Here is a 25,457-nt window from a genome sequence, read left to right on the forward strand (position 1 = left end):
CTAATGATGCACCCCCCCACCCCCAATTCCAAAAGCAGCCGCACACATCCCATTAGGTAGTCTGAGGGCCAATAAGGGGGTTGGGTGGCACCGTGGCTTCAGAGTACCCACAGAAGTAGACAGTGAGGGCTATCAGACAGGACCACTGAGGTAGATATGGCTGTTTTTCAGCAGGAAGCATAGCCAAGGAAACTGTGGAGTTCAAAGGCCTAGTAACGTTTAAGTGCCACATACAGTAGCTCCAAGTGCAGGCTTCATTCCATAGATAAAGACACGTAAATTGGACATGCCTGGCTTTCAAAGGAATCAATTTATTTTTTTTCTTGAGGTTGCACGTCTGAGTGAAAATGACAGCAGTGCTAATTTGCTTGGCCATTTGAGTCTTGTGAAAAAAAAAAGAAAAAGAAAAAATCCCCACAGCTTTAAAAAGCATCATTAGCCCAGATCAATGCCTCTTTAAAACACTCAAGGTAATTGGCAAGATGCCACATCTCTGAAATGGCTGCAGGCAAACACTCAAACAAGGGAAAACTGGACAGCGAAAAAAACTTTGTGAACTAAAGAACCCTCCCCAAAAAAGTGAGCGTTAAATATGTTATAAGTTGAACGTAGGACACGTCCAGATGTCAAGAACTCAAATTGTCTCTTTTTTTTGATACAGTTATTGCACAGGAAGTTCTTGACAGATAGAGGCCACCAGTAAATATTTAAAATATTAGGTCAAGGTTGCTTATGAATTATTCAACAAGATAGCATAAGCCCTAAAGATAGCAGACATTTCTTGGCATGTTATCAGATGGGTCACATCATTTCTGCTTGGATAATAATTACTGCCCATACGGAATAGCTTTATTAAGAATAAGCACTAAAACCTAATGATATTTTGGAAAATGCAAGAGCAAGAGAACTCCTGAAAAGTTTGATCAACGACTTGGCAAGCTTTCCGACAAAGTGGAAGAAGTCTGAGAAAAGTTAATGCCAACGTATTCAGACAGAATCACTAGCACTTGTTTGCTAGCATTGCTGTAGTGGAGGTAAGTGAGTCACCATCAATGAGGAAGTTTAATGCAGGTATTTTATTTTTGACCAAAGTGTCTACATTGTCATTTACTTCATATCATATTCCTGAAAAGTTATTGACTTAAAATACCATCACCCAGTATCTTCAAGCAACAAAGAGACCAATATCCTGAAATAAAAATGACTCTCACACCACACATCAAAAATAAACACATATCAGTTTCACCATTTGGTGTCAAACTGTTTGATTTGTTCGCCGATTTCTTCTTTTTTTTTGTGTGTGTAATGCGCAAAATATACGTGTGTGTGTCTGAACACACAATAAACTTCCCTGTGGTTTTACTGCATTACCTGTTGTATAGTCCGTGAGACTAGGGTACTGAGGATTTTTCAAGTGTGTGATATGTCCGTGTGTATGTGCAGTGCAGAAAGCACAAGACTCTCCGAGTCACATTGGCACCACCGGTCTGTTAAATACAGTTCAGACATGGTCTGGGCAGGCAAATGTCTCAAACTCCGGAGTCTACTTAGGCAAAAAGCAGCATCGGCATGTCTTCCCTCAGTAAGGCCCGACATGCCACGTTTGGCTTAAGTGCAGTTACCTGGCAACTACAACCTGCATGTAGGATTGTTTTAGACTGCTTCACATGAAATACACAGATTTGTAAACAATTATAATTAAAGTCAGTGTCATTCAGTCCTGACGTTTGGGACCCCAGTCAAAATTCTAGCGAGCCAATCAGGGAACAGACTGATAACAGACTCGATTTAACCATCTGGCAGGAAAGAAAACAGCAGCGCACTCTGTCCCAAAGACCAGGAGTGAAAAGCACCGACGCGGCTCACAAGTGTGTGGTAACACAGCTCCTATTCACAAGTTAGTTTTCCATAGGTTAGGGCTTTGTACTGTTCACAACAACCAGATACAACTTAAATCTGTGGTGAAAAAGCCTAAATAAAAAGGCAGCATTAATATGTTAACATGTATCCTGTGTGTATATCCCTCTCCAGCAAAATCTGCTTCATCCTCATGGGATTATTACTTAATATTCTTATACGTAAGGTTTAAAGGATAAGACTGACGATACTATCAACCTTCTCAATCGTCTCGATCCTGAATGCACCAAGTACCTGGAAGTCACGGCTGAAAACAGCTCCACGCTAATCCTCTCTACTCCTGTTTGAGTGGCAGTTGTTAAAAGCTACCATGCCTAGTATTGTTGTTGACAGAATTAAAAAAAATATTAAACACAATCAAACTTATCCTTTAAGTTAAAGTGGGCAGAGATAACATTATATATATAAAAAACAGACCACCACCACCACCACTCCTTATTAAAAAGATTTTGTTCTAAAATTCACAAGTTGTATCCATTCAATAAAAATAAACTTGAATAACTTCCCCAATTTGAGCTACTCCAAATTCATTCTCAAGCAGTGTGGTGCGTGTGTCGTGTAGAAACAGCCCTTATGCATTTACAACATCTGCCAGGGTGAAACTTTGCTTGTATTCGTACAGGTGTAAACACATAAGCACACTGTACTGTTTTTTTTTTTTTTTTTTTTTAATCGTCTGTACTCTGAAGACGCAAGTCATGTGGAGAGTCTCTCTCTCGCTGTAGGATTGTCTATAAGAGGAACAGTTACATTATGCATATTAGTGTGTTGAGCTCCCTGAACACAACAGGCGAACTGAAGCAGGTCGAGATTCCCTTCCACATTTGGCACTAAAAAATAAAGTATGGTGCACAAATACACACTTCCCTGTGAGGAAGCTTTTTTTTCTGGGGGGAAAAGTACTGAAGATGTTCCATGTGTGGGAAGTTGTTTAAAAGACTCAATGACTCATGCTATCTACTGTGGGAGGTAGATGGACTCGATTATTGTACAAGACTGATAGCCGTCGTCTTGCAAGTCACTTTAAAAAAGACTCTCAAAGTGGGAGAGAGTGCAGCGGGTCGAAGAAGAGAGCGCCAAACATTAAAACCAATCAAAGAGAACCTCTCACAAGTGTAATACCACAACACTGTGGTACCCAATATTCTCTCTTTGCAATAACCCCAATGTAGTAATGGTAGTCTTTTCCATATACTGTGCACAATAGTTGCATAAAGACCTATCATAGACAGACATGGTGGTGGTTTCAGGACCAAATGAGAACTTCAGGAGGAACAACCGCAATTCCAACAAGTTGAGACTCATAAATAAAAACAAAATGCTGTCATCTGAAAATCCTTTTTTGACCCAAATTCAATTCAAAGCAGTACAATGACAAGATATTTAATGTTCAAATCAAGATTACTGAGAAAGTAACTTGGCACCTGCGATATTTTGGAATAAGGGCAACAAAATACTGAGAAAATTGTGGATGTTGCTCAAAAAACAACAGACTGGAATTTTCCCACGGGTAAAAAGGTAAAGTGATAGAATCATGATCAAGAGGAATCCTCGAAAAATAAATCATTAAAAGCAAAGGGGACATGGGTTTGAGAACATGTCACAATAGTCAATAAACATGGTTTGTGACTGCAATACATGTCAAGACTCTACCATCTAAGCTGGACTGCATAAACATGGAAGACTGTTCTATGGTCTGTTCAATTGTTTATGGAAATCACAGGCATGTTGTTGGGATTTACTTTGCAAAGTTAAAAGACAGGATATTCCTGTGAGAAATGTTTTGTAAGAGAAAGAGGAAACAAGACTGCTATCTAGACCTGTAAATGTTTGGTGCATTATAAAGCACAAATTATGAAGACAGTAAGAGACCTTGGAATCACTGAAATCAAATTTCAAGCTAGAAAGGGAAATAATTCCCTTTCAAAACATCAACAATTAGTTTCCTCTTTTGCCAAATGCAGAGCGACATTTAAAAACATCTTTAAAAGGTGACGTAAATCAAGCGCAATGATATTCTCAGTTATTCTTAACGTGTTGCAGGCATCAAGATCAGAAAGAGCACATATTTGCACAAAACAATAACGCTTTTGAAAATGAACATTAAATATCTTGATTGTATTGAACTTTTTTATGGGCGAAAAAGTAAGTCATTGAATTCTGCAGTTGTTTCTGTTTTACACAAAGTCGCAACGTTTTTTGTTTTTTTTGGAATGTGGGTTGTGCAAAATCATGACCATCTCATCCTCTTCACACCTGGAGCAGAAGGTTCACATTTGTTTCTTCGGGGAACTCTGCTGAGTTCAACATCCTCAACAAAGAGGCTAGCGTTCAAGACCTTTGGCTGAAGTTCATGTCTCTTCCTGTGCTTAAGATTTGAAGTCTATGATTATCATAGGCTGATTGGATTCCTAGAGAGGCTAGAAAGAAGAGAAAGGGGTCAACAGGTGTCGGTAATTCCTGTCTCGCATAATCATTGTCTGTAAAGGTTAAAATATCCCAGGACATGAAAAAATCTTGTGGTGTCCACGGAAGTCATAGACGGGATATTTTGGTCAGTAATGACTTTCATTTGAACAATAAATCCAATACAACTCTAAAAAAAAAAAAAAAAAAAAAAATCAATCCCAGACTCAGTTGGGAAAGCCCAGTGTCCTGTTTGACATTCAGTAGCATCAGCCATGGGAGGAGAAGATGGGCCTGCTGATGTTGCTGTTGGTGGTCATGGCTGCCAATTCCCACCTGGAAAACAAAAACGGAAGAATCACACATTTTGAACTGCATTGTAGTTGAATATATATATAAACTTTATCCATCCATCTTCTACTGCTTTATCTTCCACATGAGAGTTGCAGGGGGAGTTGTGCCACTCTCAGCTGACATAGGGCGATAGGCGGGATCGCACATCACAGGGACACAGACAGAGACAAACAACCACCCACTCTCACATATGGTCAATTTAGAGTGTCCAATTAACCTAATCCCTCCCCATATCACTGAATCATGCAAACTCCATGCAGAAAAAGGCCCTTGTTCCAACCGGGTCGCGAACCCAGTTCTTCTTGCTGCAAAGGCAAGAGTGCTAACCACTTCACCCACCGTGTGGCCCTGTATAAACTTTATTAAAAAAATAAAATTGTGTTGCATTGTGAATCACTTATTCATGCGACATTTGCTTTCACCCTGTGTTCCCCCTCGTCTGAGTAAAGGTGTACGACGTGGACAAGGTTGAGAGGACGCCCCGCAGTAACACGAGAACTGGGAGCAGGGGCTGACAACAGGGTCTAGTGCTGACCTGATGACAGGTCAGAGGTTGAGCTCCAGATTGTTATCACTGGCTCTGGTTTCACACTCACTCCCTCTCAATTGCTTTGTTCACTTTATTTTTGTTGTTGTGCGCGTGTGTGTGTTTAAGAGGAGAGATTGGCACTGGAGCTGGAGATGCCAGTGAGGGGCAGAGGGAGTATTGTGACCCCACTGAAAACCCTCCAAGGGTTAGGAACACTAAAGTGGGGAGCGTGCAAGGTGGCAGTGGCGGTGCGGGAGAAACGAGAGGCTATAAGGGGTAATTAGTATCAAGTTCCTGGAGGGGGGAAAAAACACTTAAGTGTAACCCCACTGTTTGCTTGACAAAGTCTATTCATTAAGGTTTTTTGAGCATTTGGTTTATACATGTAGTATACCAATTACAGTGGAAACAATTCAGTGATTTTAGATGAATGTGAACATTCAATTAAAAAACACAAGTATAAACATTTTACCTCAATATAGACACACTCTTAGTTTTAAAGTCAGCTTGAATTCCATAACCTTTCCAACATGCCACGGTGGTTTTGTTGAACTTTAACATTAAATTATTCATAAAACACATTTGTTAAAGTGAAGGGAATGGTGTAGTATTATTTTAATATATTATCTGCCAAGTTTCTTTCAAAAATATACATGTTTGTTCACACCTATCTTCTAAGGTGGTAGCTTTGCTAAATCACTGAAGTGCATTTTTATGATTTCACCACATGGATAAGCAGCAACAACATTGGGCGCATGAACATGCCAGTCCTGTGACAAAACTGCACTCGTGTTTAATGCTTGACTGACCTGATATCATGTGGGAGTCCCGACTGCTCCAGACTGTACTGAATAACAGCTATTTTGCATAATGTCTTCAAATTAGGGCCTGAAAAAAAGAGAAAACGTCACAGATTATTGACATGAGGTCAGATCTGCTCTCCATTACATTGTCCAAATGTTTTGTTTCTGAGATGCTGCTGACACAACAGAATATATATTATGTGAGGATGTGCACAACATTACATTACATTACATTACATTATGTCATGTAATGGCCAGTCAGGGAGGGACACTAGGACACTACTAATATTTCTAATACTAATGACAAACTTCCTCTCATTTCCTATCACCGTCATAGTTGTTCCACCATATGGCTGGTGATAAACAGTGTGAAGGCACCTGTGACTGGCACATGGAGGTGTGTGCCCCAGGGGATGCCACTGGGTACTGCCAGTCCCATACAGTCCCGGTGTAAACCCACCCACACAAAACCTAACTGTGACCTGACAGCATGGCAGACTACTCCTGTACATGCATGGAGGATATGGCTATATTTAGAAATCTCAGAAACGGAAGTGCCCCACGTGATAACACAAAGCATGGCCAAGGCCACGCTCACTAGGCCAGGTGAGAAATAAATTAGGGTGTGTATTTGGACTACACAATTTAGAAAGGAAACCACCATATAAATTATACATGAAGGCAAGATGCCTGAAAAGACTGGGCTGATATAGGGTGACTTATGGAACAGGAATACTTACTGAAGTCTAAGATATACAGGTCAGAATGATCCATGAGATTAAATTCATCTCCCATTCCTTGCTCTGGACATGGACTGTAAAACAAAACAAAACAACATTTTGAGGTTCGAGATGCCTACACAAATACAATAAAACTGTTTTTCGTACTTCATGCAGAAAGATCCTAAAAGCATATTGTCTGTTTTCATAAATACAAGGCACACAACTTCCTGGGGCTGTTTTGGTATCTTTCTTTGATCAAAAAGGTTCATAATCTGGTAGCCACAGCTTGTTCTTAAAAACAACAGCACTGCTCAAATAGCACTCAGCTTTCTCTCTCTTATCATAGACTGGCATGATTTAAGCTCACAGGAAGTTGAAGACTGCGGTGAGACGGCAGGCTGGACTGTGCTGATAATCGCCCCAGACCTGTGCAGCCTTTGATACCACTGCACATCTGTTTCCTGCCACAGCAGAGAACACACACACACACACCTGTGACACACCTGGTGAGAAAAGTGCTGTAATGACCGAGAGACACAACATACTGTATTAATGTTGATGTATTCAAAGCACGTCTTTGCAGTGCATAAAGACATTAAGAGTTTTAAACTGCCCAGAGGACAGTTTCAACCAAACAGGTGCCTTCCCTCAGCACTTTAGGGTCTATGAATATCTAATGTGTAGAGTTACTGAGGTATATGGCTGCCTGATTTTGGAGACTTCAGGCCAGGGTCACAAAACGTCCAACAAAGACACCATCAGATACCACTGCTGTACTTTTTACCTTTTCCTTCAAACACTTTCCGATTCTCATACTTGGACCATCGCCTTGCCTGAACACTATTTACACTTTCTGCGACTCATTCTCGTCCTCCCATCAATCTCCACTCCTCTTTCCTGCCGTCATCTCTATCGCGTCTCCCTTATGCAGCGTGTTCAGGATGTTGTAAGGGTTTTACGTTGCTAATCTTCCCTAAACAAACAGTGTGGTAGCTTAAAGCAGCCAGGAGAGGTGCAGAGCACGAGTGCTGTCGTCCCAGGGGGCCAGCTGGGGAAGTCATTACGTTCCCCCCCCCAGGAGGTGATCCACCCAGACTTACAGCATGAGTCTTTATCAGACTACCTTCAATCATCCAAATCCCCGATCCCACCCCCATCATCATCGTCATCATCATTAGGGCTGCAAAGATTAATCCATCAATCAATTATGAATCAATTACCAAATGAATCATCACCTATTTTGACAATTGATTTTTCCATTGTTTCTGGTTTCTTTGCCCCATTTAAGAAGGTAATTATTGAGTACATCATTACAGTGAGGATTGTAAAAGACACAACATTTTTCAACATTTCTGACATTTTGTGGACCAAACAACAAATCCAGAATATAATCAACATATTAACTGATGATGAAAATAATCATCATCATCCTCCTCCATTGTTGGCTATAAAATTACTGTGATGAATAAAATGGTTTCTAATTCTGGCTCGTTTCAATATCAACAGGCATAATGAACACAATTATAGTGCTGAGATTGATTGATTGGAATAAATTAGAGTAAACACAGTTATTCTTCAAAACAACCATAAGGATGTCTTGTTAAAACGATGAACACTGGTCATTGCCTTTCTTGGTGGCACTGAACCTTGTCCAGACGATACTACAATAAGCCAACAGCCGGCAGCTGGATGCCACTACACCATCTTCAAGCATCTGTGGCTGATAATGTCTGGTAGTTTGTTGCTTAGGTGATGCTCTTGTCATAAGTGGCTCTAGTTGGCCCTATTCAACCGCATTTAGCTTCTTGAATATTTCCACCGTCACCATCAAAAGGAAAAAAAAAAAGAAATCATACATTGCCAGTAAACAGTACTATTTGTGAAGGCAAAACTCTAACATCAACAGACTGTGTTCATAAAGAAAGTTATGTTATGTGCTTTATCTAAAGCACACACTGAGGTAGCTGTCAACTACTGTGCAAGCTCACGTGGAGAAAGGCTATAGGCCTTGGAGGCTAATGTGTGAAAGGGTGCAGATAAGAGGATGCTTTAACAGAAGCAACAAGAGAGATGAAGATTGCCTTCTCTGGGAGAAGGCTTTCTCGCATGCTCATGGATAATGACGGCCTGGGTGTGAAATTCAGCAGAACATTACAGAATGATAATGTTTATTGGTCTAGGCAAAAAAAAGTGAGAAGCTCAGGGGGAACAAGGGGTGGTAAGAAGTGTCTAATGGAGTGGCAGTATTTGGAAGTGGGGGGAAATCACAGAGCGCGACTTTATGCTACGTCTTCCTGTTTGATGAGTCACTTTGTTACTCGATCAGCAAAGTATCACTATGTGTGAAAGTTCTCCTCCCCCTACGACAGCAGCAGCAGTCCCCAGTCTGAGTCGCTCCCCCACTAAAACAACATTGGTTGCTATTTCAAACAACACTCAATGAGGGTGTCTAATCACCCAATTGCCAGTCCTTTCTAGAAATGCACTGCCTGCTTCACCTCATTATCTTCCTCACCAAGGTCTCAATGTGGCAGAAGAAAGAGCTGAACTACTGTCCTAAAACTAATGAGGGAGCACGACGGAGCCTGGGAACCCTCCTGACTCTCTGAAGTATCCAGGGGTTTAACTGCCCACAAATTCTGCTAATGGCTTTCAGAAACGATACAAAGAAAGTGACGAGAAAAAGACATGAGTTGGAGGGAACACAACCATTGACACCTTTCCTTTGTAAGTGTCTTCTCCAAGTCTGTTTTCAGCAGCTTCATTGGCCATATCCTCATTCTTCAGTGATACGATCTGCATCCTTTTCCTTTCTGTACCACCTATTGAACTTTCTGAACCATCTCGCTCACAGGAACTCATCACACACAACAACTTCCTTCGGAGTGCCTTATCAGGACAGCCAGACATACATTCAATTATTTCAGCAAGTCTTTGGATTTGAGTGAAACAACAGGAAAACTGCTGGGAACAAGTAGTGATTCTAACAGACAGCCGTTTATAAATGACTGTACATAACTGAACAGATCTCGGCTAAAGGGGTGTCAAATAGGGACGCAACCATTTTCAAAATAGTTTATAATAATAGATTGCAGCTGCAGTGTGGCAAGACTGACAGAAGGTGTAACACATTCTTCCTTCTTGAGAGCAAAGGTAGACTGATTATTCACTTGGACCAATGAAACATGCTGATATTTGCCATTTCTTGTTCTCAGAAACTGGATAAATGTTGCTAAGTCATGAAAAAACATTTATAATCCAAACTTTTTTGATGACCTGTTTAATGTTTTTAATACTTAGTTGACACATTATTTTGCATGAAAATGCAGTATATAATTGCACTGCACTGCAGGCACAAAATGTTGTAGATTGTAGAGACAGACCATTAGTGTTCAATACCTGCTTACTTAAATTAAACAATGTTTCGTTATCATTAAATAGTTAGATTTTAGCAGACGGAGGAAAATCAGTTAAATATGAGCCAAAACAATCAGCATCAATTACCGGCCATAGGCTGCACTGATTTCTAAAAATCTATATCAGCATAAGCCATAGAAACACAGCTGTCGACCCCTACATGAGAGCATTACTTTGTTTCAGTTTTAGATGTGTGTGCAGCCATGCATGCATCATTGAAAACCTACTGATATAACTACAATTATTTGGTTATAACATAAATTTGTTTGCTCTATATTTACTGGTTAAAAACCTGGTTAGAGGGTTACACTGCTACTCATAACAAGCAGTGTTGGAGGTAAACTTTCTTAAAAAAGGAGAAAAGAAAATCGAACACATTTTGTTATCACAGTTTGATAGTTTCCCGTCCTTTTTTTTCTCCGTTGACTTAATCTCTACCGTCTCACCTGAAGCAATCTGTAACCCCCTCCTGGGCCGTGGCTGGATTAAGCCTGTAGTTGCCCAGACCTAAGCCCCATGCAGAGGGTGAGACATGCACAGCTGGCTCCCCAAAGAGACGCCTGACTTCAGATTAGGCAGGAGATGCCAGGATCTAGTGAAACATGCATCTCAGATTACAACTCGAGGGGGAGAACAACCATAGTTGGACAATTGGGGAAAAAAACTTAACAAGTCTCAAGTAAATACAAATATATTCCCTTTCATCACAGGAGGAAAATACCATGCCTTTAAATGGTTAAAGGCAATGTTTAAATGGTTAAACATTGACTAATGGCCACAGGTGGTTAATATACAGGGAGGGTCTTGTATGGCTGTCAAATGCTTCTCTATAATTGGTAGATTAACTTTGGGAGAATAATCTAGTTCCTCTATTGCCCAAACTTTATCTGCAGCCTAAAAAAACTTGGAGTCAAGGTCGGCCACCAGGAGACACTCAGCAGGAAATACTGATGCACGCTCAGTAGCTACAGATCATAGCTACATGATCAGTACATGTATGGATATGGTTCGTGCCCTCCATTTCAAAACAGTTTAGAGCTACAATTGTATCTGTTGTTGCCTTCCCCCTGTCGTTTACCATGTGTATCTGTAAATCATTTGGCTTGGTTTGTGTTGTTGGTCATTTTTACTTGTTGACATTGTCAGACTTTGTTCAACAGAATGGCCTTAAAACCACCACATTGCGATGACAGCAAGTAAATCAGAAGCTAAACTATTCAGATTAAGGCATGTCAATGTACATGGAGAACTGCATCACATATGCTGCCTGTTTATTTGAGCTGCCGTGCAACACTCACCCCTATGACACCTCAATGTATACAGCCTGTTAGCGGGTTAAGGAGGGTTAAGATGCAGATATAATACTACAAATGAGCTAGTCTTTGAAGAGTAAATCACAGTATTGCTGTGCAGCCCCAAGGTCTTGTCCCGCCACGTGCGGGATGCCCCGTATCCTGTTGGGGTCATCTCAACTGTTTGACAGGTTTTATCTCAGCCGTACAAAACACACACACACGCTCACAGACAATTAATAAAGGAAACTTCTGCAGCCTACCCTTTGACACTGAAGGCCAAACGGCAACATGTGTGTGGCATCAAAATCTATGGAGTGTTGATAGGTATGTCTCCATGAAGCAATTTTCCACAGTGGCAGATTTAATATAGCACAGGCTGCAGTAGGGTGCATAAGAAAAGGTAGATATTTACATTTAACATAAGAGCAAATGAAATGATAAAGCATGGGTTGCCATACAGTACCAAACCAGGTAATATAATGAATGTTTTTGAATGAGCGCTGCCTTAGTTCCATCTTGTGTTTAGTCTAACATTTGAACTGTCATGTTCATCAGTGATAAGAAGCCACATGTTAACCCAGCAGGGCTATCATACCAGCAACCCTTTCAGCCATTGATAAGGTGCAAAATGGCTTGGTTAATGATATCAAGGCACCGGACTTTTGACCTTCTAGATCAGGTAAACAAAATCACAAGACTCTGCAAAAGCTCTCAAGCTCAACAACTCGCTGTTTTGAAATGACTAGTCAAATTCCACACAGATTAAATATCACGGTGAGATTCTGGTGGATTTAACAAGGGTTCTGTGCTGGGATGTTTTGACTACCAGTCTGATTACCTGCCATGTGGTCTCTCTCTTAGCAACCACACTCCAACAACTGCTGGGAGTTTCACATTAACACTAAAACGGACTAATCTTTCCTGAAATTTACATACAAAATAAATAAATGGAAGGGTATCAACAATCAACGTACTCTTGAATTCAGTATTTGTACTAAACCAGAGAAATTAGCATAAATGTGAAAAAAATAAATGCACCATGAAACTCTGCATACTGCCAAATGGAATACACGTGTGAAAGCTGGCAAAACAGAGTGAGCATGTGCGTGTATGTGCGCACCACTCTGACGTCAGCTTGACAATAGAAGCCGTGAGTCATGTCATGCAAATGCATCCAGACACATGCAAACACACAACACAGAAAAGGAGAAAATGAGTGTCCCACTGTCCTCTCTGCTCAGTATAGAAACTCAGCAGCTTCTATAATTATGCTGATACTCTAAACTGTTATAAAAAAGGTTAACAAATCCTAACCAACAGCTTTTGAAAGGGACAGCACAAAACTCTATCCCCTGGCTTTATTCAACCTACATTGACAGCCACCAAGGGCTAAGACGAGCAGAAAGACACTTCATTCAAAAAGTAACATTTTTCTTCTCCTATTTAAATCTATCATAATTTCAGCCTGCAGAGGTATGAATACCTGTGGTGTGATGGAATGAGTACACATTGTCACGTCCACATAGACTAAGGGCCACAAACAGATTTCTCTTTGGTGTCTGCTCCCAGCATGCCAATCTGTCATGTCCTTGTTCACATCCTGCCCCTCCGTGCTCGAAATGCATCCCATTTTAGCCAAATCTGATCTTGTCATAAGCAATTATACACGGAGTGTGATGACTGCCAACAATGACAACATAAGCTTAGCAGGAAATCATCTACGTGGCACTGTCTTCATGTGCAATTTAACTTTAGCTGTTTTCAGTTTCTCCGAAGGTGAGAAAGGGGTTTGCAAATTGCACTGGTAACTGCTAGGTGAAGGTCAGTGCAGGTGGGATTAGTCATGCACGGGTCGTCCTTCGTGGGGCCGTGAGCAAGTCTCAGTAAATGAGTGTAGCAGAGGTGCTGAGGGTATATCAAATTGCACTCCGTGAGAAAGAATGCCCCTTTAGGTCATAAATCAGTGGCAGAGCAGAATTTCGCGCCTTTCTGCAACTCAGCAGGTCTGTTTATACTGATGCAAGTGGCACTCGATAAGACTGCCACTAATGTCCAGTCTGTCATTCACACAAACACAGCTGATTTAAACTCAAATAAATGCATGTGTGTACAAAAAACATTCTCAGTGCAAACATAATCTTACACTAATTAAGTTATAATTAATGTTTTACAGACACCACTCGCTATATATTCACGCAAGTCTATATTGCAATGTTGATGTTTGCTTTACAAATGTGCGACACCTAATGGTCAGATCCAGTTCAGCGTGTAACCCTTTGAAAGCAGAGGGCACTTGGACTTAATAGTTTTATTGTCCTTCACTAAAGTGATAAATTAATTTCCTGAAGGTAAAATAAATATCATCAACTGGGAATAAATATCAACAGAGGGGTTCTGTTTTGGATCAATTTGAAAGCACAACTTACCCAGGACAACGAGATGAGGGCCATAAATTTCAACACAATTTCCTTGGCAGACCCACCAAAATGAGGAGCCACACAAAAAAAACACAAGCAAAGTGTCCAGTAAATAATTCACGACAGCCTGTGCAAGCATTAGTCAATTGCACTGGGACAGGCACCAATAAATTTTACCCCTGTTAAATACCCTCTTGTTGTTAGGTCACGCAAAAATAAACACAGAAGACAAGGCAATGGCTGGTTTCAAATCAAAGATTCACATTAGTGTAAAATGGAAAAAATAACACTTGTTCAGTCTATTCTTAAATCAGTGTAAATCATGACCCAGGTTAAAATATCAACTGAACTTTAATAGAAAAATGTTCCAAGTAAAGAATGGAAAGCAAACGTGTGAGATTAAAAGCCTCTTGGAGTGTTTGTGTGTCTTTAGTATGTGTGTGCCTGTGCTTATGGGAGTTCCTGTGTGTAAGAGGCTTAACCGTGCTCTTATAAACAACAAACATACAATTCTGTTCAAGAGTACCTGTGTGGCCAACTTTCTCAGAGCCTGCAAGGATCACATCCTAATTTGTACAGTAACAGGAAACAATATCTTAGCGTTAGACGAACAGAGGATTTGCTGTAAAATAAAACCCTATACTTCAGCATAATGAAGAAAAAGGTCAGCGAGCGCGCAATTTCCTATAAAAAATGTAATTATAGAAAATCTGCCCTAATGCTGAAACAGGATGTAGGAGATACTTTGTGGTGTTTGATTTATTCCTCTGTTCACCCCGAACCCTCAATCATCTCAGTGGCCCTGATGACAACTCCCCTTCTCCTGCCCTATCTGCTCCCAACAGGAAATCATGACTCCCTAAAACCCATCCTGGACTAATCCTGGAGAGAAGCCAAACAATGCACAGCAATCTTGAAAAATAAGCTTCATCTTAAGGACTTTTACTCTCTACTGATGCCAAGTGCTTGCTCAATGTGTGAACTGTAGGGTTTCTCATTCTCTTTATACTATTGTAAGATCTTAGCCTTCTATGTCAAGTGCCTTTAGATATTGTATTATAGGATTTGGCACCATACAAGTAAAACAGATTTTCTCAGCTCAATAATACTTACTACTTTAACTTTAAACACCATGGACCTCTTTTTATGGTCAGCAGATTGTGTTTCTCAAAACTGTCATCTGAATATATTCATTGTTTATTTAAGTATGTGCCGTTGAGAGGAAAGCACCTTACTGTCAGTGTCTGAGATATCCCTAAAACTCCTCTGCGGAATTATCATAATATATTTTCCAACAGTTAGAAAAATAATCATCATTTAAATGGCAATACTGCGGCTGTATGATGGATTAGTAAAGATTAACACTTGTGTATTGGGTTGTGTACCTTCCCATGATGTGGTAGCAATTGGAGCAATAGAAAACTAACTCAACGGCAGCCAAAGGTATTGAGGACTTGAAGCCGTGTAGACGTGGTGGAGCTGAAAGGACTCTTATCCACAGTCTCCCCATCTTCACTATCAGGTTAGCCCAGTGGGGTTCACCTGATAACAGGAGCCCAGGTCCCGGACTTCTTTGGACCATGCTAATGCCATTAGCTACTTCATTACTCCACTGGCTGCGGCCCTATCACAAACACGTCACCGGTGCAGTTGCACCTCACCAGCAACCAACCCCCAGCAATCGCTACCGTCTTACGGCTGACCAGGGAGTCATCACAGACTACTGTCTACACAAGCCAGACCCACCATATGAGCAAATGTGCTTCATAAAGATTACAATGTACAATGTAACGCATTTGTTAAGAAAGGTCTTGTTAACATTTCCACTACCTCTGAAGATAAATGGCTTTTTTTCCTCTTCACTGCAAACCTTTATTTTGACAGTAGCGGCATTTATCACTATAATATGGTCCACAATTCCTCCTTTGGTTTGCCAGTACCAGCCAAATTTACATCTCCATTTAAGTGAGGTTTCAGTAATGGTACACTTGTTATTATTCAATATTATTCAAACAAAAGAGTTAAAACAGAACAAATACATTTCTGAATACTTTTTGTGTCAGATTTCAGTCTCATTAAGTTCAAACAACAGTAGAAAGAGGTGGGGGTAGGAGCAGTTGTACTTGTAGGGAAACCAGTAGCCATAGTAGTACTGTTAGTATTTATTGCATAGGATATATCGAAACATTAACAGATATCACATTAGTCACCTTATCAAACATCTTTATATCGTTTACATTATGTTCTTATGATAATTCCTCCATTTTACTGCAATAATTGATTAAAAATGTTAGCTGTTCATGTTAGGTTAACAATTTAGTCTCAGTCACAATTCCCTTGATTTTTCATTACTGTTTATGATGTTAGTTTCAAACACCTATAGCCCAACTCTAAACCTGTATGTTTCCCTGAATGTTTCCCTGAACACCTGGACAAATAAGCAAGCGTTATCAATAATACCCTGCTGAAATAACTCTAAATCAGAGGTGTTTAAATATGTGATGTATTTACAGTGTGAAATCCTAAATAACATGTTTTATGTTACATAACAAATCTTAAAGTTCATGGAAACTTTTGAAGTGGCGATGCTTTGTAAATTTTCTGGACAAGGCCTGCACAACTTAGAAGCTAAAAGCTAATGACACGTATGAGTGGAGTCAATTTCACTGTGCATTTGGCTGCATGGAACTGCTCCGTATAATAAAACAATGGCTGCGCTGGCACATGGTCGTTTTATCATCATATGATGTCAGCTTAGACTTTAATAAATATCCTGTGTGAAGAATAGATGCAGGAGTGTGAAATAAAAAATAATTATGTGGAACAATTCAGCTGGGGGCTTTATAAATGCTGATCCCAATTATAATTGACCTGAAAGACACACAGTTACACTTGGACATGTAGATGTATGCTGTGGATTTGCATTAAATTTGTGTATGCTGACATATACTTTGTTTATACTGCAGGTATGCACATAAAGTTTTTGTCAACTTTTTTCTTTGGGTAAAACTGGCAAGATATGCTCTATAACAAATAAGCAGTTCAGCAGCTATAAGTGAATATACCACATCATTAAAAAAACAGTCATTAGAGCAAGTCTTAAAATGGTAATTTAACAACCAGGATAATTTTTCCTTAAAGACAAATATCTTTTCTAGTTGTAATATTTGGCGCCTCACCTCGTTCCTCCAAAGAGGATGATCCGATCTCCCACCATACAACAGCACTGCCGTCTCCGGGGACACGGGCCTTTCCCGCTCGGTTCAACCTTCTTCCAGCAAAAAGCTTCTATATTGTGTATATAAAAAAACAAGAATAACATGACAATGTTAGGGTACTGTCTATCAGCTGAAGATCAAGAAATGTTAAGCAAACCAACAGAGTAATGAGACCCTAAACCAGAGGTCTCAAATCACTTAATATAAAATTATAATGAGTCATTTCTGTACGTTTCATAAATAAGTTTATATTGTGAACTATTTATCGTTCCACGTCAAAACGAACACTGTTGTTTTGAAATTTTGTGAACTATCATCAAAAATATTACTATTTCAATGTCTTCTTCTCAAAAAGTTAAGACTTTTTTCACCTAACCGACCCCCTAGTGACCAAACTAGACATTTAGTGGGCCCTAGGTCATTTGAGTTTGAGACCCCTGCACAATGACGCCAACACTGAAGATTAAAACGGTCATGTCATGGCTACACTTGATTCACAAACCTCTTCTTGCCACTGTAAACCTTTATAGATGCAAACCTTCATCTGAACCCTGAATTTACATTTCAGAAAGAGAGACAAATCCTTCCTCCTGTGCACTCTGTGTGATGGCGTCAGAGCTGTCTCAGTTGTTCCAGATAAGTATGAACTGTATAGCCTCAAACTCTCAGAGCCAACAGCATCATAGCATCTCTATAGCAACAGGGCATTCAGATTCAAGTAGATAATTGGGAAAATGAATGAAGTGCTGCCATCTACTGGACTGAAAAGACTGGGTTTGAATGGGTAACAGCAGAAAATCAGGTTTTCACATTATGTGCTTTAGTTCGGGTAACTGTTATACAACCTATTGTGTATGTGGCAATTTCTGTAAGACTGTGTATAAAAAATTTAACTTTAGATGGTTCCAGTGTTGGGTGCTGCTTTCAGAACTGGAAATCAATATATGATATGTGCATGGCATTTTAATGATGAATAAACTCCTGTTGCACCAGCTACATTAATCATTTGTTAGGAACACAAGCTTTCTTCTGGCTGAAATATTTTTAATTATCTCTACTTTTGTTTTCTGAGAGTGAGAGTAAGCCAGTAGCACAACAATGGAATGAAATCATAGGGATATTAGAGGATCATATGCTTGATTCTATACAATAATTAATTGCTGAAATTGTTAAAAGTGGGCCAGTGACTGCTAATGCTAAGGTAAAAGTCATAATTAGTCAAAGGTGAACTAAGGAGGTTGGGTACCTTGACCTGTCCCAGAATTTGAACAGGCAACCCTTTGGTTACACACCCAATTTCCTTCCACTTGGCCTCAGACTATCATTTCAAAAAAAAATGCCCCCAAGACACACCCAAAGTGATAGAAATAAGCAGTGAATCACCTGGACTGAATTTCCAGAGGTCGTTGAAGTGCTGGTCCAGGCGAGCATTATAGCCTCCAAATATGTAAAGCTCTCCATTGTAGCAAACTAAATAAAAAACAAACATATCATTGGATTAAGATGGAGATCAATGGTATCGGCAGCACCACAACTGAAACCAATTGGATTTGTTAAATCAGACAAGTCGGTGAAGATCGATAACCTAAAGGGTCACGCTGGAAAATGACTGGTGGTGCACAGTGGAGGGAGATGTGAAAACATCTCCCTCCACTGTGCACCACCAGTCCTTTTCCAGTGCTATAAATACTATACAAGAGGAATACTTCACATTTGTTGTTATTATACGGTGCAACACATAAAATGCCTTTGCTAAAAAAACATTTTGTATCAATTTAAACTGCAACTTTAATGTCCCATTGGCCATTAGTCAGCTGACTGAGATACTGCAGTGAGTTGATTACCCTCTCACTCCCTCACTCAATTTTCATAAAATTATTTCCCGACATTTAACATTTTCCTAAACTTAATCTCATCATCATCACCATCATCATCTGTCACATAATTTACTCTTGGCTGTCAGACAGATCTTCTTCGTTTATTTTCAGCAGCAAAGACGTCACAAGAACTAATTTTCCCTCAGCATGAATTTTATTTCCTCTGTGGCAACACAACATGTTACACTAGTTTTAGGAAACTGTCAGGTTACACTGGACTAACTAAACCTTTTCAGGGCTGATAAGCTCTCAAAGAGTCACCATTATCAGACTTTAAGACACTCACTAGCACAACAAGACTAAATGACCATTTAAACAACGATGCTCTCTCTATATTCAAAAGAACAGACGAGTTGAAATGAATGAACTTGTAATTGTCTAGTACGGAAATGCAGTAACTTTCTTTGCTCTGACATGCTGAAGACACAAAACAAACATGTACTTTTAGTGGGGACCAAAGCAACTAAATGTCGCTGTTTGTACGGAATATGAACTTACGGAATTTTAAATTTAAAACTTTTCTTTTGCGTGTTTTGAACAGAACACTTGAGAGAAACTGCTTTCAGTCTTAACTCATAATTCCTTATTCCACAGATTTAATTTTTTCACATGTTCTCAGCTACTATTTTGTAACATACTGTATATAACGTGTGAAGAGGATAATCTCTGCATTTGCTTAATACACATTTAAATAATCAGAACCATATTGGGTAGCATTGGACACAAAAAAATAAAATTTGGAGCTTGTTTTGGTGGACCAAATGCACACGGGGGGATAATGCTTCAATAAAATTGGCTAAAAGATAATCACTAAGTTGTTAATTATAGTAATTTTATGGGTGTGTGTCTTACAGGCTGAATGACTCCTGCGTCCCTCTGGCAAAGGCTGTGTTGAAGGGGTGCTCATCCAGCAGTTGGTCTCCGTGTCAAACACTTTGATCTTGTTGCAGTAGATCTCATTGTTGGAGTGGAAAGGACCAAATCGGTCAGCTCGACCCCCGAATACAAACATCTTTGTCCCGATGATGGTGGCTGAGTGGAAGTCTCTCCAGCGTGCAGGAGTGCCCTGTGAAAACAAACGCAACAGATGATGCTGTGACTGTAATACATTCCAGTGAAAAGACAGAATAGGACACATAGCAATGGGATTAATGTGCTCTACAGACATTTACTGCATATCTGAATAACCTCAACTGAACCTCATTAATGAGTTTTAGATCAAAACTTTCCAGTACCTCCAAACGTGAATGAATATCGATCAGCGTAAACATTGAAACCAGTTACCATTTGTAATGTTGCAGCTGATCAATATATACTGCACAACTTTATCTGTAAAGAGGATTCCTATCCAGCAAATTTAGGCCCATAGCACCATCTAGTGGACAAACTAACAAAAAAGGATGCAGTAAATTTCTTCCTTAAAAGAATAACATTCTGCTATTTGGACATTGCAAAGATATTTTTGTGGACAGCGTGTTCAGAATAATAATGCAGCATATAGTACAGTCTATGATTTATAGTGCAGTGAACAGGACATAAAAACACAACAGTGAAATGTGATCCGTGTCCCATGAATAAAACTGTGCTGAACAAAGGCATGCTTCTTGTCTCTTTGCATTAAGCTGGCCTGTAGCCACGCCAAAGCCTTTTACATGCTTTCCTTTCCAGAATGTGCCACCATTGTTTTCCACAAATGTATGCAGGCAAGCAGACTCTGCTATTTTATGAAATGAAATGAATGATGGGGGGTGTTTTTGTAAATGAACAATAAATATCTAAATGATCTCAAATCAAATCAAGACATTAACAGGCTTGTTGAAACTGAACTAAAAGCATTACCAAACTAAATAAAACAAAGTCCACTTCTGAGTAAAATCATTCAGTTGGTACTTTTGTTTTCTAAAAGGAAGTTTGAGGGCATGCATACAAGGAGTATTATGCTAGTATTATTGTGTCACAAGTGCAACTAAATCTGTAAGTAGTACATTGTAATCTCCTTGATGATGTCAGTTAGGGGCTAAAGGTATGTGGTGGAGTAACTCCTCCTAGTCTGTCCAAGGGAACAGTGTTTATATTTAAGATGTATTTTACTGGAGTTTATCACATGAGCAGGTTGACTGCATACAAGCACAAATGGCATTCCCCACAACAGGAGCGTATATAATCCTTTGTGAGACTGTTTGTACTTGGCGACAGACCAGGGAAGCTGCACAACATTGCCGTGCCTTTCTATCCAGCCAATCTGAGTGCTGGACGCCAGTGCAGCAGAACTGGCAACCACGGTAATAACAAATAGTTTGTTGATCTACAGTGCTTTGAAATGTAACTAAGTATGTTGTCTATTTGTGTGCCTTTGAGTTCATATTGATTTGGACTTCAACATTCTTTTTTGTTTTACTTTTTACTTATTTAAGACTGAACAACTGGTGGTTGCAACTCACCCTGGCATTGATTAATGACCAAACCATGGAGGTGGTGTCCAGCCTGTGGATGTCGTTGGAAAAACAGTCGGCCTGAAAAACAGCACAGATTAATTAAATTGTGTTTTAATGTGCAGACAGCAAGTCACAAAGTGAAGAGTAAGTAAGCAAAACTCACCAGCTGTTCATATCCTCCAAATATATACATTGCCTTCCGCAGGACACAGGCTGAGTGTCCATCCCTTGCCCCTGGAACAGTCCCCGAAATCTTGGGTGTGAACCATCTGTGGGTGTCTACAAAATGGGAACAGTTAACTCTATGCACTCCTGCAAGGGACCCAACTTCTCATTTTACAGTTTTGATGTAGCAGATGATTCATCTGCAATAGAATGTTAACACACATATATAAGCAGGTGTTTCTCTACTTTTTGTGTCACGTACGTTATATCAAACAGGTGCATCCTCAAGGAAACAGCTTGAAACTGTCAATTAACATGTGATAGATGCAGGTCTACTTACTGACATCAAAGGCATAGAGTACATTGCAGGCCCCCTCTGTGTCATTGCGCCCACCCCAGAGGTAGATTGTATCATCCAGCAGCACAGCTGTGTGGCCGTAACGCATATACGGCACTTCCCAGGCTCGCTCCTGTCCTCCCGTCCTCACTGGAGGTAACTTCATCCAGCGCAAAGACACTAAAGTAAAAACAGTCATGGTACAGGAATATTTATTATTACATTTTTTCCAACAAAAACAATGACAATATTTGCCTGAATGCCAAAATAAATATAACTACAGTAACATACTGGAGTACAAATGTACTTTAATTATAATCTGTTTAAAAGAAGAAAAAAGTGGGGCAGTTTCAAGTGAGAGGTGCACGAGACTTAAATATTAAACTCAAAATCATGGCCAAGCTCTTGTAATTGTCTGAGTTATAGTATAATCACAAATTGTGTATTAGCCAGTTTACTTAAAAAACTCAAAACCAGCTGTGGTGGTGCCGTTTCAAATTCAATAAATTTTTTCAATGTACTGCAATAGCAGTTAGGCACAAGCTGCTTTAGGATGTTAGAAAACCCTGAGGCAGGTGGCTGACACAATAAAGAAAAAAAATATATAAAATAGGTTGTGTGTGTGTGTGGGGGGGTACATAAAAACATGTGTGAGAGTTTCACAAACCAGAATGGAAAGCTTAGGGTTTTAACTGTCAGCTGTGCTAAGTTACCGTTATGTGATAAAGGTACAACGCTCCCTTATCCTTAACCCCTCATTTGAAAACCAGATATTCTCCCACTCTGGCACTGATAAAACACAGGACATGACAGGAGTGTTCTACAGTAGTCATAATGCTATTCAGAACTAAACATTTTTTTGTACTAATGTTAATAATACTGCAAATGGATGGTTAACCAACATCTCATAAAAGATGCACTCACCAACAAGAGAAACAGATGGGACAAGTATTCATACGCCTAAATTCTCTCAAAAAACTCTATGACCAAATGAAGCCATAGATTCATATTCACCACCTACCTGTGTTGAAGACATGCACATCAATCTGACGGAGTGTCTCATAGTCCTCCCCAGAGCAGTAGCCTCCAAAGGAGTACACTTTGTGCCCCACAGCCACAGCAGCATGGTTGACTCTCCGCGGCCCTCCTTCTAGGTGCACCGACCAGCGCAACATTCCACGCGCAAGCACCTCTAAGACTGCAAGTCCTTCGACCACCACTGTGTCGCCCGCTTGGACCCCATCAAACCAACGCCATGGAAACCTGTGATCATGTGAACAAGAAGTAGCACTTAGCTCAGGAGATGACAGGGGCAAACTGGGAAAAGCAATTGAGAAAAAGAAAAAATCTGAGGGTAACTGTTTGTCCTCTTGGGCTAGCGATACTCAGCTCTGCTGCTGACCGGCTCTCACAAGCCCATGTATTATCTATGCTGGGAGAGTATTTTAAGCGGTGCTTAGACCTACACCTACCACTCTTATTTCTTTCAGTACACTCTTGTCTTTGTGCCCTCCCACTGCAGTACGAGAGTTTTAAATATAGTCATTTTACAAAGTTTCTTCCCATTATGGCAAAACCATACCGATAAAAAATGCTTTATCATCATTATGCAACGGCTTCATTTTTATGCCAACAATAAAGATCCCCATGTAAGACAATGAGGTGCTTTTAATGTAATAAAAAAAGCGAAAATGAAAATGCCATTTGGCTGTTATGGCTTTGCATAACCTGACAGTAATGCAAATCAAAAATGAAAAGTAGGAAGGCTGAAAGAAAGATCTGCAGCTTGGTTGCAAGGCAACTTTGTAATTGAACAACTCCTACAAAAAAACAAAGCACAAATCAACTCATCAGAAACAGGTTAATAACTGTCTACCCGTTTGTCTCAGATGAATAGCCTGTAAATCAGGAAAAACAAATTACCCTCTCTTGCTAAACTGCCCCTGCAATTTCTCACTGACCTCCAACCTTTGTTTGCTCTTAAAAATAAACTCCCAGAAGACCATTAACATAGAACTTTCTATTTCAAGCCCACACATCTCTGAGAAGCAGCACAAGCAAGACTGAGGTCACTGGGAATGGGAGTCCTTCAACTTTATTCTAGTCATAGTTGTGTTTGTCACTTTTTCCTAGTATTAGAGCAAACCATGAGATATAGAACAATAACACAAGTGGGTTTCCAGTAGATTTCTCTGTGGTATTTTTCCTCAGACTGTGTGCTCCCTTTAGGACAGGGACTTCCTTATGAAAGCCAATGCTATACTCTGTTGACACACTTAACATCAGATGACTAGCCATGACAACATATACATAATGGAATATGGTTGACAATATGGCTGCAACAAATTGTTAACTTTTTTATTACTAAGTTAATTGCCAACAAATTTGAAAATCAATTAATCTGTTTGAGTGTTGTTTTTTTGTATTTTGTATTATCTGATTTTCAGCTTCTGATTTCATTGATACCCCAAAACAATTAAACCAGATCAATTGAATATAGATGATTTGTGGGCAAAACAAGACGTTAAAGGTGTTGTTACTTTGAGGCGTAAGAAAAAAACAATTACAGTCACCGATTACAATCAAAAGTTGCAACTAGGACTGCAGTTAATGTTTATTTTCTAATCAATTAATCAGTCAACTGTTTCAGTCAAGTGATTTTATGTTCTGTCCATAAAATGCCATGATGGAATTTGGTTTGAAATGTGTTTCCTGAACCTCAAATTGATGACATCCTCGGTGGGTTTTTTTCTGCCACAAACCAAAGATGTTAAGTTTACTGTCATAGAGGAGAAAAATCCATGCATCATTCCAGCCTTAGAGGCAACGACTAACTGATAAGTCGAGAAACTACCCAACAGATGTAGCAATGGTGACAATAATCATGAGTTGTAGTCGGAATTGACAGACGGGAAAAACCATACACTGAACAACAGCACGGGTCTCATTTGGCCCTTTAAACCGTAAACTAGACCCGGTGACATTGAACTGTAACACGGTTCCTATAGTCCAGTTGACGACTCATACACAAGCTAGTACATGTTAGCTCTCAGTCAGGGACAACATACACCTGTAAGTACAACAAACCAACACCCAGAGTCGACAGTCAACATAAACATTAACAACAACAGCCGTGTATCCGTAGAACGTGCTCCAGCGTCCAGCTGTTCGATAGCAAACTGTTCCTGAGAAGCTTGTGCTAGCTATGCTAAAGCTAATAAGGAGTAGCTACACTGCTTAGCTGTAAGCAAGATAACTAGCAGCAGAATAAAGACGACCCGGTGAGTAAAACAACAAACACACAATGCTCTATCCCCCACCTTTACACAACACACGATAATATCAATAATATCGACAGAGAAACATGGTATCACTACCTTCAAGAAGTCGAGTCGGTGGTAGTGAACTGCTGTTTGGACGGGCAGTGCTAGCTAGTGGTGACTCAAAACGAACGAACCAATCTTTTAGACTCAGCGAGTTCGATACGAGCCGAGTTCAACACCGTTCAGGAATTAGCCATACCCCCTCCTCCAAAGTCCCACCCCGGTCAAAATGTTTAGCCTAC

General features: G+C 39.9%; 1 protein-coding gene across 1 annotated transcript; it reads right to left on the reverse strand.

The window, feature by feature from the left end:
* Positions 1-1,057: 1,057 nt before the first annotated feature.
* klhdc3 (kelch domain containing 3) lies at positions 1,058-25,389 on the reverse strand. Its single transcript, XM_058651775.1, has 11 exons — positions 25,270-25,389; positions 22,914-23,155; positions 21,896-22,072; positions 21,554-21,669; positions 21,397-21,468; positions 19,808-20,021; positions 18,462-18,548; positions 17,040-17,148; positions 6,750-6,823; positions 6,016-6,094; positions 1,058-4,659 (listed from the first exon to the last, which is right to left on the reverse strand). The coding sequence occupies exons 2-11, from the start codon at positions 23,065-23,067 to the stop codon at positions 4,593-4,595; spliced, it is 1,149 nt and encodes a 382-aa protein (XP_058507758.1). The 5' UTR covers positions 23,068-23,155; positions 25,270-25,389; the 3' UTR covers positions 1,058-4,592.
* Between the last annotated feature and the right edge of the window lie 68 nt (positions 25,390-25,457).

Source organism: Solea solea, chromosome 15 (assembly GCF_958295425.1).
Source record: "Solea solea chromosome 15, fSolSol10.1, whole genome shotgun sequence".
Taxonomy (NCBI): Eukaryota; Metazoa; Chordata; class Actinopteri; order Pleuronectiformes; family Soleidae; genus Solea; species Solea solea.